The following is a 12,518-nucleotide window of genomic DNA, read 5'->3' on the forward strand; positions in this document are numbered from 1 at the left end:
TCATATTTGAACAGGTTTATTATAAGAAAAAATGAACATGACATTAAGTAAAAATGCAAAAAATTGTGCAATTATGGCAAAATGTTTAAAAAATCCACACATTTGCCCTCAGAGGACTACAGTACTTCTTACTAACATACCTGAGCACTGAACTTCTGATGCCAATTCTAAACAAGTTTTGGAACGCAAGGAGTTTTGATATTATGCAAACTACATGCACCGCACACACAACAAAGCCAGCTGTAGTTGGGTTGGGCAGGCAGCCCATCAGGCAGCACCACCTCACAGCACCGCTTTTATTTCTGTGAGGCCAAGCAATGGAGTATGCACTTGGTGGAGTGTTTCTTCAAATCAAAAAGTTTTGGAATAAAACTTGGATCGTTTTTCCCCAGTCTGTTTCAAAAAACACATACACACAAAAAAAACATTTAAATGGAAAAGTAATGTCTCAAGAAGCTAAGCTAGAAGAACAATAAAAAGGGCAGATAGATCAAACATAGCCCTGCAGAGTTTAGCACAAGTACAGTTTTGCCGTCTGTTCTCATGCTGTGCAGGGTTCGTTTTTAAAAATCGGATTTTTTAAAAAGCAAGTTTTATACGTACTGACAATTTTCACTAGATAATTTAGAAGCATGTAAACAACTAAAACGTCTTGGTTAATATTAACTGCTTAAATTATTCATGCATAAGACTCAGTGTATTTCACCCCCATGGCAAAAAAATTCAAGAGTTAGCTTTCAAGCACGCTACGACCAACCCCCAACCCCCAGTGTGAATGGTTAAACAAAAAAGATCTTTGTATTTAGTGCAGATAAAAATGAAAATTAAGAACAAACCTACTGTAGAATTAACCACAGCATATTCTATACATCACATGACAGGGTCATTTGCTAACTTAAACTTTTTTTAAAAAAAAAAATTCAAGTCAGATTGACATTTCTACTAAATAAATACAGGAGATTGTCAAAAAGCAGCAACAAGTCTTGTAAAGATTTTCAACAGAACTTTTTTTTTGAAAGACACATAACACCTTTGTAAAAAATAAAATACTAACAACTTTTATGGGAGGGTGCTTCAGAAAGTTTGCAGCTAAGAGGCTTACAACAGCGCAAATATAGCCAACTAAGGATTTAGAATAGTTAAATATGTGAAAGCAACTGGATATGTGTGAACAGTATCCCCACCATTAACTTATTTCAGAATTTAGTCACAGAAACTATGCTTAAGACATCGAAGTCTTAGCCTTTTAGAGAAGCACTTGAACTCGCATCTAAGGCGTTAGACTGTCTGCACCTTACCATTTGAAGTATTGGGTTCATCTTAAACTATCAAGGGAACATTTCACTGTCCTTCATTCTTTTTCCATCGCTATTTCTTAACAGCATGAGCAAACAAGACAACCTTGTCATGCTGAATGGAAACTGCTGAGCCATTCAGACACACTGCAGCACCAATTCACATCTCCAGTTGGCTACACAGAGAATAAGGTGCAGATTAGATGCTGTAGGCATACAGACTATTTTGCACACAATTCTGCAGCACTGCTACTCCACAGATTAAGCATCATTGTGGCAATGTAGAGTTATGGACTTTCGCGAAGTGAAGAAAAGCATTAGTTTTTTAGTTACCCAGCCTGTATCGTTTACTAGCCTGACCTCTCAATGCTGTTAAGAGACAACAATGGGGGGGGGGGGAAATATAAAGACATCATGACAGATGCACACATTTTGTCTCTTATGTTCAGGTCACTGTACCTCGAGCACGGTACATAAAGAAACCCAAAGACAAAAGGCTTCTTGCTGAATCTCTGGAAGATGAGGTATGCAACAGAACGAGGCTTTATTGTCCTTTCAGTTTCACAGTTGTGTTCAATATATTGTGCAAGATTTAAAACGTACAAACTCAAGTGGGATCATGTTAGCACAAACGTGTTGGGGATTACAAGTTGAAATTTACTCAATATTCTAAATGTAATCTCTTTAAACCACAGTTTCACTGACATGAGTATCTATTAAGTCAGAAGTAGTTATCATCCTTGGGTATAAGGCCGATCACCATCTTTCAAAGTGGAACTTAAATTGGATCAAGATGAAAGCAGGGCATGTTTCATTCTTGAGCAACCATGCTCCTCAACCTCCCTCGGAAGTTATCACCAGTAAGAGGCCTACTATTAACGCTTAGATGCTAAAGAGATGTTAACAAATCCTTAGTCACTCCAGATGAAAAGCTAGAAAGTCTTCTTAGACCTGGTCTGTACTTGACATTAAGTAAAAGAAAAATATCAACTATGGCTTAACATAAATGAGCAGCATGCTTGCTAATGCAGTGCTTGGTTTATTCTTCCCCCATTTCCACGGTGCTGCTGGTAAGCAACCTAGAGTTATTATAACAACTGAACACAGGCTCCTTGTTTTCTTTCCTCCAGAATAAAGCAGGAGTAGCAAGCCAGTAACAAAACGTTGGCTTCCAATTATTGTTTGTTTAGAGAGAAACAGACCACCAGCCCAGGTTTAGACATCATGACAAACTTGCCTCCCAGCAGTACCGCAGGAACTCACCAAGTGAAAGGGCACAGTGCTCATTCGCATTAAGCCAGAGTTTATTTTTAACCATGGTTTAAAACACCAGGGCTTTGTCACAATGTACTGGATTCTTACTCTGTTCCAAAAGCTTTTATGTCTGGACTTCCTAAAGTGGCTACCCTTGGAGCACAAAGAAAGCTCAGTAGTGCAAACTTTCACATTATTCCACAAATAACTGGAGTGCTTAAAATCAGGTGACAGTTAGAAGGATCCAACGGTACTGGCAAAAGCCAGAACTGCTTCTACATTAAGCTGACTGGGGGAAACCATTGTTTCATGAGAATTTGTCAGCTGCAAAGACAAGCACATGCCAAAACGGCAACAGAAGGAAACATAAGGTGATGAGTTAATACGCCATATTTTTGAAGGATGGCTCAGCATTATTTTCCCAACAGCCAGCTCTCACACAATACAATCTTATGCATGCTTATGTGGAATTAAGTTATTCCATATTCAATGGAGTTAACTCCAAGGTAAGTGGGAAAATAAGTGCAGCCTAACTCAACTTATTATTGTTGACAAGGAGTGTCACAAACTACACTGTTAAGTCTTATTGGAGGATGGACAAAAAAGTGCATTCAGCGCTTAACCTTCTAAAAGCTGGAACAACTCTCCCCAAACTAACAGACATTAATACTTTGCCTATCCTTATTCTACGCAAGAACAAATTTCACAAGAAAAAGTCAAAATAAAATAGAGGCTCATATACAAAGCACTAAGATACATGCTTAAGACTAGAGACATTAATACTAATGGAGTGCTTTAAATTAGCAGTCCCGTTTGACCCATTTCAAACTTGCAAGTATTAAAAATGTGCTAGCACCATTGGGTTTAAGCCCTTTATGGAGTGACCGTGTTCAACTGCTTTTGAAGCTATACATTTAATTGGCAGAAAATGGTTCTTCTGATGCCACTGGAAGTTCAAGAGTAGACAATCAAACACACTAAAACTCACAGAAAAGGAGTGATGCAGCCACCTAAAGGAGGTGTTTTTCAAGGTGGTAGCTCATGTTCTGCTGCAAATTTTGATATTTCTGCAGTAGCTACCATAATTTATAAACATAAATATTTCAGTACCTTTATACATATGGAAGAGGTAAAAGGACCAGGAACTTGTCTATTTAGTGTCACTGAATCTAAAACAGCAAACTAGTGATATTGCCTCAGATTTTACCCGTATTTTAAATAAGTCACTTCAAACTTGCTCTCTTCACTTCAGCTATTCATGTCAGATTTTGCTCTCTGCGTTACCCCAATCCACCTACTCTTGCTTTTAGTCAAACTGTCACTCTGAAACAACATGATCAAATGACTCTAGCAAAGAAAATGCTGATAATTGCACTTTGTAACCCACACCTTTCACCGCAGGAAAACACCCATTAGGAAACTAAACTACTAATTCCCTTCTCCACACTGCAACCTTTAAAGAGCACCCATCCCCATGTAAAAAACCAAAAAACAAACCACCAACCATTTCAGCTCACATTAAATACTGACAGAATTGAATTGGTTTTTTCCTTTAAAAACAGATTTTTCTGCTACCATTAAATACCAAAGTACTAAGGCCTTTTACCAATGAAAGGAGGGGGGGGACACAGAAGAAGTCAAATAACTTTCTGAAGACACTGTGGATACAATTTAGCAACAGCACATTCAAAATGACGTCCAAGATCCCAGAGCTTATCTGGGGTCTCATACACCTTCTGCCACTGGTCAGTAACTTCATCGTACTGATAAAGAGAATTCTTCCTGCTGGTTCTGAAGACGTGTTCTTCAACAGTGACTTGAGTAGCTCGGACAAACAAATGAAGTTTATTTTTGAGGACGACGAGTTTAATGTATGGATTGATGGACTGGTCACACGGGAAATCCCTCTTTCGAGTCCACTTGTTCAACTCAATGTCATAGGCCTCTATGGTAAACACACGCTGATGGTTTCCACAGGTTCCAGCAATATAGTATATGGAGTTGTTGTAGACAGCTGCCAAACCCTGGATCCTAGGCACAGTCATAGGAGTTAAGAAACCCCAGTAATCTTTTCGGGGATCATAGCAGAGAAAAAATTCTCCTAGGGAGAGAAAGGAAGAGAGACCAAAGCGTAAGACTTACAGTGTGCTCTAAGATGACAGTGGGCGAAGTCAAAATAAGAGATTTCCCTTTCTGGCTTTCCAAAGGACATCTCATCACAATGTTGCCCTAGTTAAGAGTCTCAAACTTTTAATCGATTTTTAAAATACAATTATTATAGGACTTGTGTATGGTTACTCAGCAAGAAATGCTGCTTTTATGTTAGATATCCAAATATATACCTAATGCAACCCAACAACAGAGGGCCACAACCTTCAGCATCCCCAACTATCAGCCATGCTGCCAAGGCCTGATGAGAGTTTGGACTCTAACCACATTTGGAGGGCTACTGGTTCCATCAGGAAAAGACCCTGATGTTGGGAAAGATTGAGGGCACAAGGAGAAGTGGACGACAGAGGACGAGATGGTTGGACAGTGTTCTCGAAGTTACCAACATGAGTTTGACCAAACTGCGGGAGGCAGTGGAAGACAGGAGTGCCTGGTGTGCTCTGGTCCATGGGGTCACGAAGAGTCGGACATGACTAAATGACAAAAGAATAATAACAACAACAACAACAACAACAACAGGTTCTACAGTATTGCTTCATACAGTGATAAAAAAAACCACATCCAATTTCTTAGATAGGCTTTTCTGACTATCTAGAACAGGCTTCCTCAACCTCGGCCCTCTAGATGTTTTGAGACTACAATTCCCATCATCCCTGATTACTGGTCCTGCTAGCTAGGGATCATGGGAATTGTAGGCCAAAAACATCTGGAGGGCCGAGGTTGAGGAAGCCTCATCTAGGAAGTTGGACGAAACTGAATTTAAATCACTAAAATAGTAATTGTTGTGCTTTCCTTATATATTAAACATGCTGGTGAAAACTCATTTATCCCAATTTAAGAGGTGAGTTGCATTAACTTAGGTGACAACCGTACATGGGCTACCTAAATACCACTGAATTCTATGAACACTGCTGTTCATTAAAACCAGTTATCAGCTTTGTCCACTATAGAGAGCTGTCCATAGCATACCTATCTGAGTGGTGTGCACTTCACCATGTAGAACCTAATTAGGTAGAAAACAGTTAAGATTTCCCACATTATGGTAATTCATTTTCAGACATGTGACTCCTGGAACAGCATACATTTTGCTGAAACTCACAGGAATATCATCATCATCCTCATCATTTGGGATAGCTTAGTCGGTAGAGCATAAGACTCTTAATCTCAGGGTCATGGGTTTGAGCAAAAGCCATGGGTCATGGGTCTTGGGCAAAAGATTCCTGCATGGCAGGGGGTTGGACTAGATGACCCTCGTGGTCCCTTCCAACTCTACAGTTCTATGATTCTATGATCCTCATAATCATGCCTTTTACCTTAAAGTCCCAGGACAGATTGCAACGAGTACAGTATTAAAAACAGTTTAAAACAATTTCAATCAATAATACCAGTGCAATAAGAGTTTGGGTAAAGCTAATACATTGACAAAAAACCAAGATCATGGCCACTGGTCCCATCACCTCCTGGCAAATAGAAGGGGAAGAAATGGAGGCAGTGAGAGATTTTACTTTCTTGGGCTCCTTGATCACTGCAGATGGTGACAGCAGTCACGAAATTAAAAGACGCCTGCTTCTTGGGAGAAAAGCAATGACAAACCTAGACAGCATCTTAAAAAGCAGAGACATCACCTTGCCGACAAAGGTCCGTATAGTTAAAGCTATGGTTTTCCCAGTAGTGATGTATGGAAGTGAGAGCTGGACCATAAAGAAGGCTGATCGCCGAAGAATTGATGCTTTTGAATTATGGTGCTGGAGGAGACTCTTGAGAGTCCCATGGACTGCAAGAAGATCAAACCTATCCATTCTTAAGGAAATCAGCCCTGAGTGCTCCCTGGAAGGACAGATCGTGAAGCTCAGGCTCCAATACTTTGGCCACCTCATGAGAAGAGAAGAATCCTTGGAAAAGACCCTGATGTTGGGAAAGATTGAGGGCACTAGGAGAAGGGGACGACAGAGGACAAGATGGTTGGACAGTGTTCTCGAAGCTACGAACATGAGTTTGACCAAATTGCGGGAGGCAGTGCAAGACAGGAGTGCCTGGCGTGCTATGGTCCATGGGGTCACGAAGAGTCGGACACGACTAAACGACTAAACAACAACAATACATTGACAAGATAAACCATGGTTTCTAAAGACATTTACACAAACCTTTGCACTCACATCAACCTTTTTACTTTTTATTCTGTTCTACATCTACTTTTGAACATCAGTGTTGAAATAAGTCTCTTTGTGCTGTTTTACTACAGATTTAATGGAGACTGATAATAGCTACTTTCCCACTTGCCTGGGAAAGTTCAAAATATTCCAGGTTAACAGGTGCTGACCCAGAGTCTCTATTTTGGAGCACCTCTCCAGCAAGGTCTAACCTCTTTATATCAAAAGTAGACAAATTAGCTTTCAGTACACATGTAGATTATCTAGCTCAGGCATTAACTCCGGCCCTCCAGATGTTTGGGACTACAATTCCCATCATCCCTAACAGGACCAGTGGGGGGCTGGAGTTTGCCTATGCCTGATCTAGCTGTACTTTGTCAGAAACTTTCCAATTTGTTTTGCAAACCACATTTCCAAGTGTTCCCTACCATTGGTAGATGTCCTTTGAATGTTTCCCTATTGAAGTGAGCCCTTTATCTCATTAAATTTCTTGACTCCTGCTAACCTGAGGTTCTCCCATTGGCAAAGCCCAGCTACTAATGGGGATAGGTTGCATGGCACAGGCAGTAGAGCACAGGCAGAGAGAAGAGACTGAATAGTATTATTATTTCACCTGTAGGTTTTCAAGAGTGTGATTAGAGGTTTTCTTTTCTGCACCTTTTTTTGCATGAGTGTAAATATTCAGCAGGAAAGGCACTTTTCTTAGGCTCAGAGGCCCTCTAGAGTCTAAACCATTACTTGACATGTTCTCAGGAAGAGCTGCAGCAATAAAACATTTAGTATTTTGAACAGAAAGGACATTTAAATGCAACACCCTCCTCTAAACAGTTTCTTTCTTGAAAATAGTTCTCATCAAGTTTTAAAATGGTTTAAGTTTAAAAACAGTTTGAGGGTCCTAGCAATGCTAGTCCTCTGGTATGAACTTTTTTGACTCCCTCTTTTGCAGTGGGGAGGGGAAGTTTGAAGTGAAATTTCCTCAAGATAGGGGGGGGGAATGCCAAAGTATTATTTCTTTCTGATTATGAAGCCTCTTTACCTTCTGTTATGCACCAACTTGCTATATATGGCAAGATATCTGGATTCACTGTTAACTTCACCAAATCTGAGTTTATGTATATGTACACCCCGCCAAGCCTACAAATGCACTAGCACAAACAACTGGCCTGAATCTCTGTAATATCTACTTTAAATACCTGGAAGTGAATATATCTAAGAATCTATCAAAACTAGAAAAAATGAACTTTACTGCCTTGAGAAAAGAATTAACAATGCTCAAAAAATCGACTAAGTTTACATTCTCGTGGCCGGGTAGTTTCTTTAGCAAAAATGATGCTCTTACTGCACAATCTTTCCTTATTCAGAGCTTAGCAATTCATTTCTCATGTTAATTAATTGGCCAAAATATACTAAATTTTATTCATGCAAACCAGAAACCTCAACTACCTCATAAAACCCTTTATAGAGTCAAGAAAGGAGGAAAAGCAATACCTAACCTAAAAAAAATAGAAGGACTCTGCTCCCTTACTTACACAATATTCTTTTGATTATACAAGGCTCAGACCAGGTCCCATGGTTAAAAAAGGAGGATGATACATGTCAAGACTTTATGCATTCACTCCCTTATCAGAAAATGAACAAGACATCAGAAGACATTATTAACCCATTTCTAAAATCGGATTTGACCACATGGAAGGGAGACCGAAACATTTACCTTTTGATTTCCTTTAGTCCTAAGAACTCAACATTCTTCCTTGTGCACAGCAGCCAAATCAGGCTCATTTGGAAAATGGGAAACAGTGGGATTAGATAAATTCAGAATCTTCTACATTTATCAAAAGCCCTTTACAGCTCCAGAAATAAATTTTAAATTGGGAGATATACCAGGTGGCTGGTTGGAGATACACATTATAAATTTTCTAAATCAGCATTACACAGCTTAAATAGTTTTGAGCAACTACTCAACTCAACCAACCCTCTGGGAAAGGGAATCAACTTCCAACTATATAAAAACCTCACACAATTGACTATCCTTCTTCTCACTTCATGAAGACTAAAATGCGGAAGAGATTTTTGAGACTTAAAGTAACAACTCGTGTGCATGCACACGCAATCTCATACGAATGACAAACTAAAGTCCTACTGGAAGGATTTTTTTTAATTTTTTGTTTCAACTCTGGGAACAATTTTGGGATAAGCTACCACTTGGATCCATCTCAATTAGAACTCGAGAAAAGCACATCGCTAGTACATGTGCCCAGACAGATTATATAGACTTAATCTTAACTCCAATATTTTGGCCAACTCTCTGATGTTTTGGGAAAGATTGAGGGCACAAGGAGAAGGGGACGACAGAGGACGAGATGGTTGGACAGTGTTCTTGAAGCTACTAATGTGAGTTTGACCAAACTATGGGAGGCAGTGCAAGACAGGAGTGCCTGGCGTGCTATGGTCCATGGGGTCACGAAGAGTCGGACACGACTAAACAACAACAGAAACTTAAAACATCCAACATTTGCTGGCAAGAATGCAATTTGCCTTGCTCTCTAGTACATGTGGTGGCTTTGCCCCAAAATTATTCCCTTTTGGGGAAAAGTTCTACAAACATTAATCAGATGTTGGGACAAACACTGCAACCGGACTCAAAATTAGCCCTACTTTCTTTTCTTTCACGGAGCAATGGATTCAAACTACAAGAAAGAAGATTCCACCTAAACATTAGGAAGAACTTCCTGACAGTAAGAGCTGTTCGGCAGTGGAATTTGCTACCAAGGAGTGTGGTGGAGTCTCCTTCTTTGGAGATCTTTAAGCGGAGGCTTGACAGACATATGTAAGGAATGCTTTGATGGTGTTTCCTGCTTGGCAGGGGGTTGGACTGGATGGCCCTTGTGGTCTCTTCCAACTCTATGATTCTATTTTACCCCCTGGATTAAGAACATAACCAATAAAGACCTCATCCTCTATTTATTAACTGCAGCTATTTGCATTATTTAAATGTAAATCTTTTTGAAGCCTCGATTTTGCAAGTATGGGGCATCATGCTTATGGATAAATTAACCATTTCACAAAAGGAATATTGATCTCGGACTCACACCTTCCACAGAACATGGTAGCCTTTTATTAACTTTCTTAAGACAATTGAACTTGGTTTTCACCCTCCGTCTATTCATAGAACCTTATACAGTGGTACCTCTACTTACGAATTTAATGTGTTCCGAACACACATTTGTAAGTCGAAAAAAATTGTAAGTCGAATCCCATAGGAATGCATTGGGAGAAAAAATTCGTAAGTCGAAGCAACCCTATCTAAAAATTCGTAAGTGGAATAAATCTATCTAAACCGCATCCAAGATGGCGGACGGAGCTCCATTCGTAAGTAGAAAAAGTTGTAAGTAGAGTTATTTGTAAGTAGAGGTACCACTGTATAGAGACACTTTCATATTATTGCCTTTCTTGGAATGTCTAAAACTACAACAACCATCAGCTGCTATTTTTCTTTCTTTTCTGTACAACCGCTAAGCTCTAAGTTTTCCTTGTACGGGTATGTTTTATTATTTGAAATTAAAAACCAGTTTAAAAAATGAAAGATGGGAAATCTTCAGCCTTCTGGAGGTTGTTTGCACTCCTAACTTACATCATGGCCCATGGACAGATATGATGGGAGTGCTAATCCAACATCCAGAGGGCCATAGTGCCCCACCCCTGACCAAGTATGAAGGCAGCCCTGTTTGGGGAAATTTTTAATATTTGATTTTTTATTCTGTTTTTAATCTGTTGGGAGCTGCCCAGAGTGGCTGGGGAAACCCAGCCGGATGGGTGGGGTATAATTTTTATTATTATTATTATTATTATTATTATTATTATTATTATTATTATTATTATACAGGGCAGGGAAGAATGAGAAGTATTCGTCTAAATGTCTTTTGCCTTGTCCCAGGCAGCAGGCCCATTGTAATAGGAAAACAAAATTTCCCAGGAATTCTGCTTCTTTTTTAACCCTTTCCACCTCACTACAGGAACCACCTCACTACAGACACTTTGCATAATGTTAAGAGTACGGAAGAGGTGGGACTGAACCAGATTTTATCAGCAATAGGGACTTCAAATGTTATGTGCTACGAATCCTCCAAGACAGAAAAGAAGCTACATCTTCTTGTTGTTTAGTCGTTTAGTCGTGTCCGACTCTTTGTGACCCCATGGACCAGAGCACGCCAGGCACTCCTGTCTTCCAATACATCTACCTGACCTTTTTTTGCCTGTCTTGCTATTGTCTCTCTTTGAAGCAGCACAATAAAGCTAGGGAAAAAAGGGAGAAACTGCTGATGCTTTAGAAAGGAGCATCAAATCCCATAAAAATGTCAGATGCATCTTATCCTACTATTAATTTAAGCCATTTTCACCTTCCCATTTCCACACACACTCTTATCTTGTTATGTTATAGATCTCCATGTATCTCCAGGACACTCCTACCAAATCCAGGGATTTCCTGGATTAACTAGGTTTGCTTCAATATCAATCACAAGGCTCCTCTAAAAGCCATTTCTATAGAAGCAGCCTCCAGCGTGATTTGAAACAGCAATTCCACTTAAGCCAAGGGTTTGGTGACATGAGGATGGCTGCTCTGTTGGTAGGGGCAACACTGGGGTATATATGCATAAGAAGGATCGGATGGATGGATGGAAAATAGGCAAGCAAAGAGGATGACTAGTTTATTCCTTCCCATCCATAACTAATTATTTCTGGCTCCCCTTATTTATGAATAGAAAAAAGAATACTTGGGGGGAGTGGGAGCAGAAATCACAGAATCATATGCAGAGGCAAGTGCTGCATAGAAGATCCAGAATTTCCTTATATCCAGTGATGCAAGGTTTCTGGAAAAAAAATCTCAATGCAAATTAGGCAAAATTGCGTAAGATAATATGCACTGATAATTTTCTCAGGCCCTAGAGAGTGACCTAATTTAGTGTGTTTTACTTGCATTTAACAAAGAAAATCAACAACTTTGTACTCCCACACTTGTATAATACACTTGTACCTCGGAAGTCGAACAGAATCTGTTCCTGAAGACTATTCAACTTTCAAAGTGCGGCTTCCAATTGACTTCTGCAGCCAATTGGAAGCCCCATTGGATGTTTGGCTTCTGAAAGAACATTAAAAAACCGGAACACTCACTTCCGGTTTTCGATAATTCGGGAGCTGAGGTACGACTGTATTGTATTTGCAACTGGCATCCGATCACTGTTACTAATGAACTTATGAAATGGAATATTTTCCAAGGAAAAGATAAGCACTAGATAATTCTGACAAATTGTCCATTTTGGATAATGTTCCACCCCACATCACTGCTTATACCTAACCAGACTAGTCTTTTCTGAATGACAGTAACTTCCCAGGTCCTCACACAGTGACAGGTCTTTCCCAGCATTGCTACCCAAAGTCCTTTTCACTAGTATTGTCAGGGACTAAATCTAGGACCCTCCACATGCAAGCCATGTACTCGGCCACCGAGCAAATGCTGCTGCTCGTGTTTCCTGAAATCATTCACTTTGTGGTGTGGACAGCAGTCCCAGCACATTCTACCATAACTTTTAAGTAGTGGAATATGTTGTAACATCAACTACACACAGTGCCATTTTTCTCCTCCATCAAGTAA

General features: G+C 39.7%; 1 protein-coding gene across 7 annotated transcripts in view; it reads right to left on the reverse strand.

Moving 5' to 3' along the window:
- Nucleotides 1-12,518, reverse strand: part of KBTBD8 (kelch repeat and BTB domain containing 8) — a 22,892-nt gene continuing 10,374 nt past the window's right edge. For 3 of the 7 annotated variants that reach the window (XM_088662437.1, XM_088662438.1, XM_088662439.1), the window contains 3 exons: nt 7,482-7,627; nt 5,101-5,191; nt 1-4,650 (listed from right to left, as the gene is read on the reverse strand). In XM_088662437.1, coding sequence (XP_088518563.1) covers nt 4,187-4,650; nt 5,101-5,191; nt 7,482-7,627 — 701 coding nt within the window. In that variant the 3' untranslated portion in view covers nt 1-4,186. The remainder of the gene's footprint in view (nt 4,651-5,100; nt 5,192-7,481; nt 7,628-12,518) is intronic. The other 4 variants (XM_035106698.3, XM_035106697.3, XM_088662440.1 and 1 more) reach the window with 2 other exon arrangements.

This window comes from Zootoca vivipara, chromosome 2, assembly GCF_965207765.1.
Source record: "Zootoca vivipara chromosome 2, rZooViv2.hap1.1, whole genome shotgun sequence".
In the NCBI taxonomy this organism is placed as follows: Eukaryota; Metazoa; Chordata; class Lepidosauria; order Squamata; family Lacertidae; genus Zootoca; species Zootoca vivipara.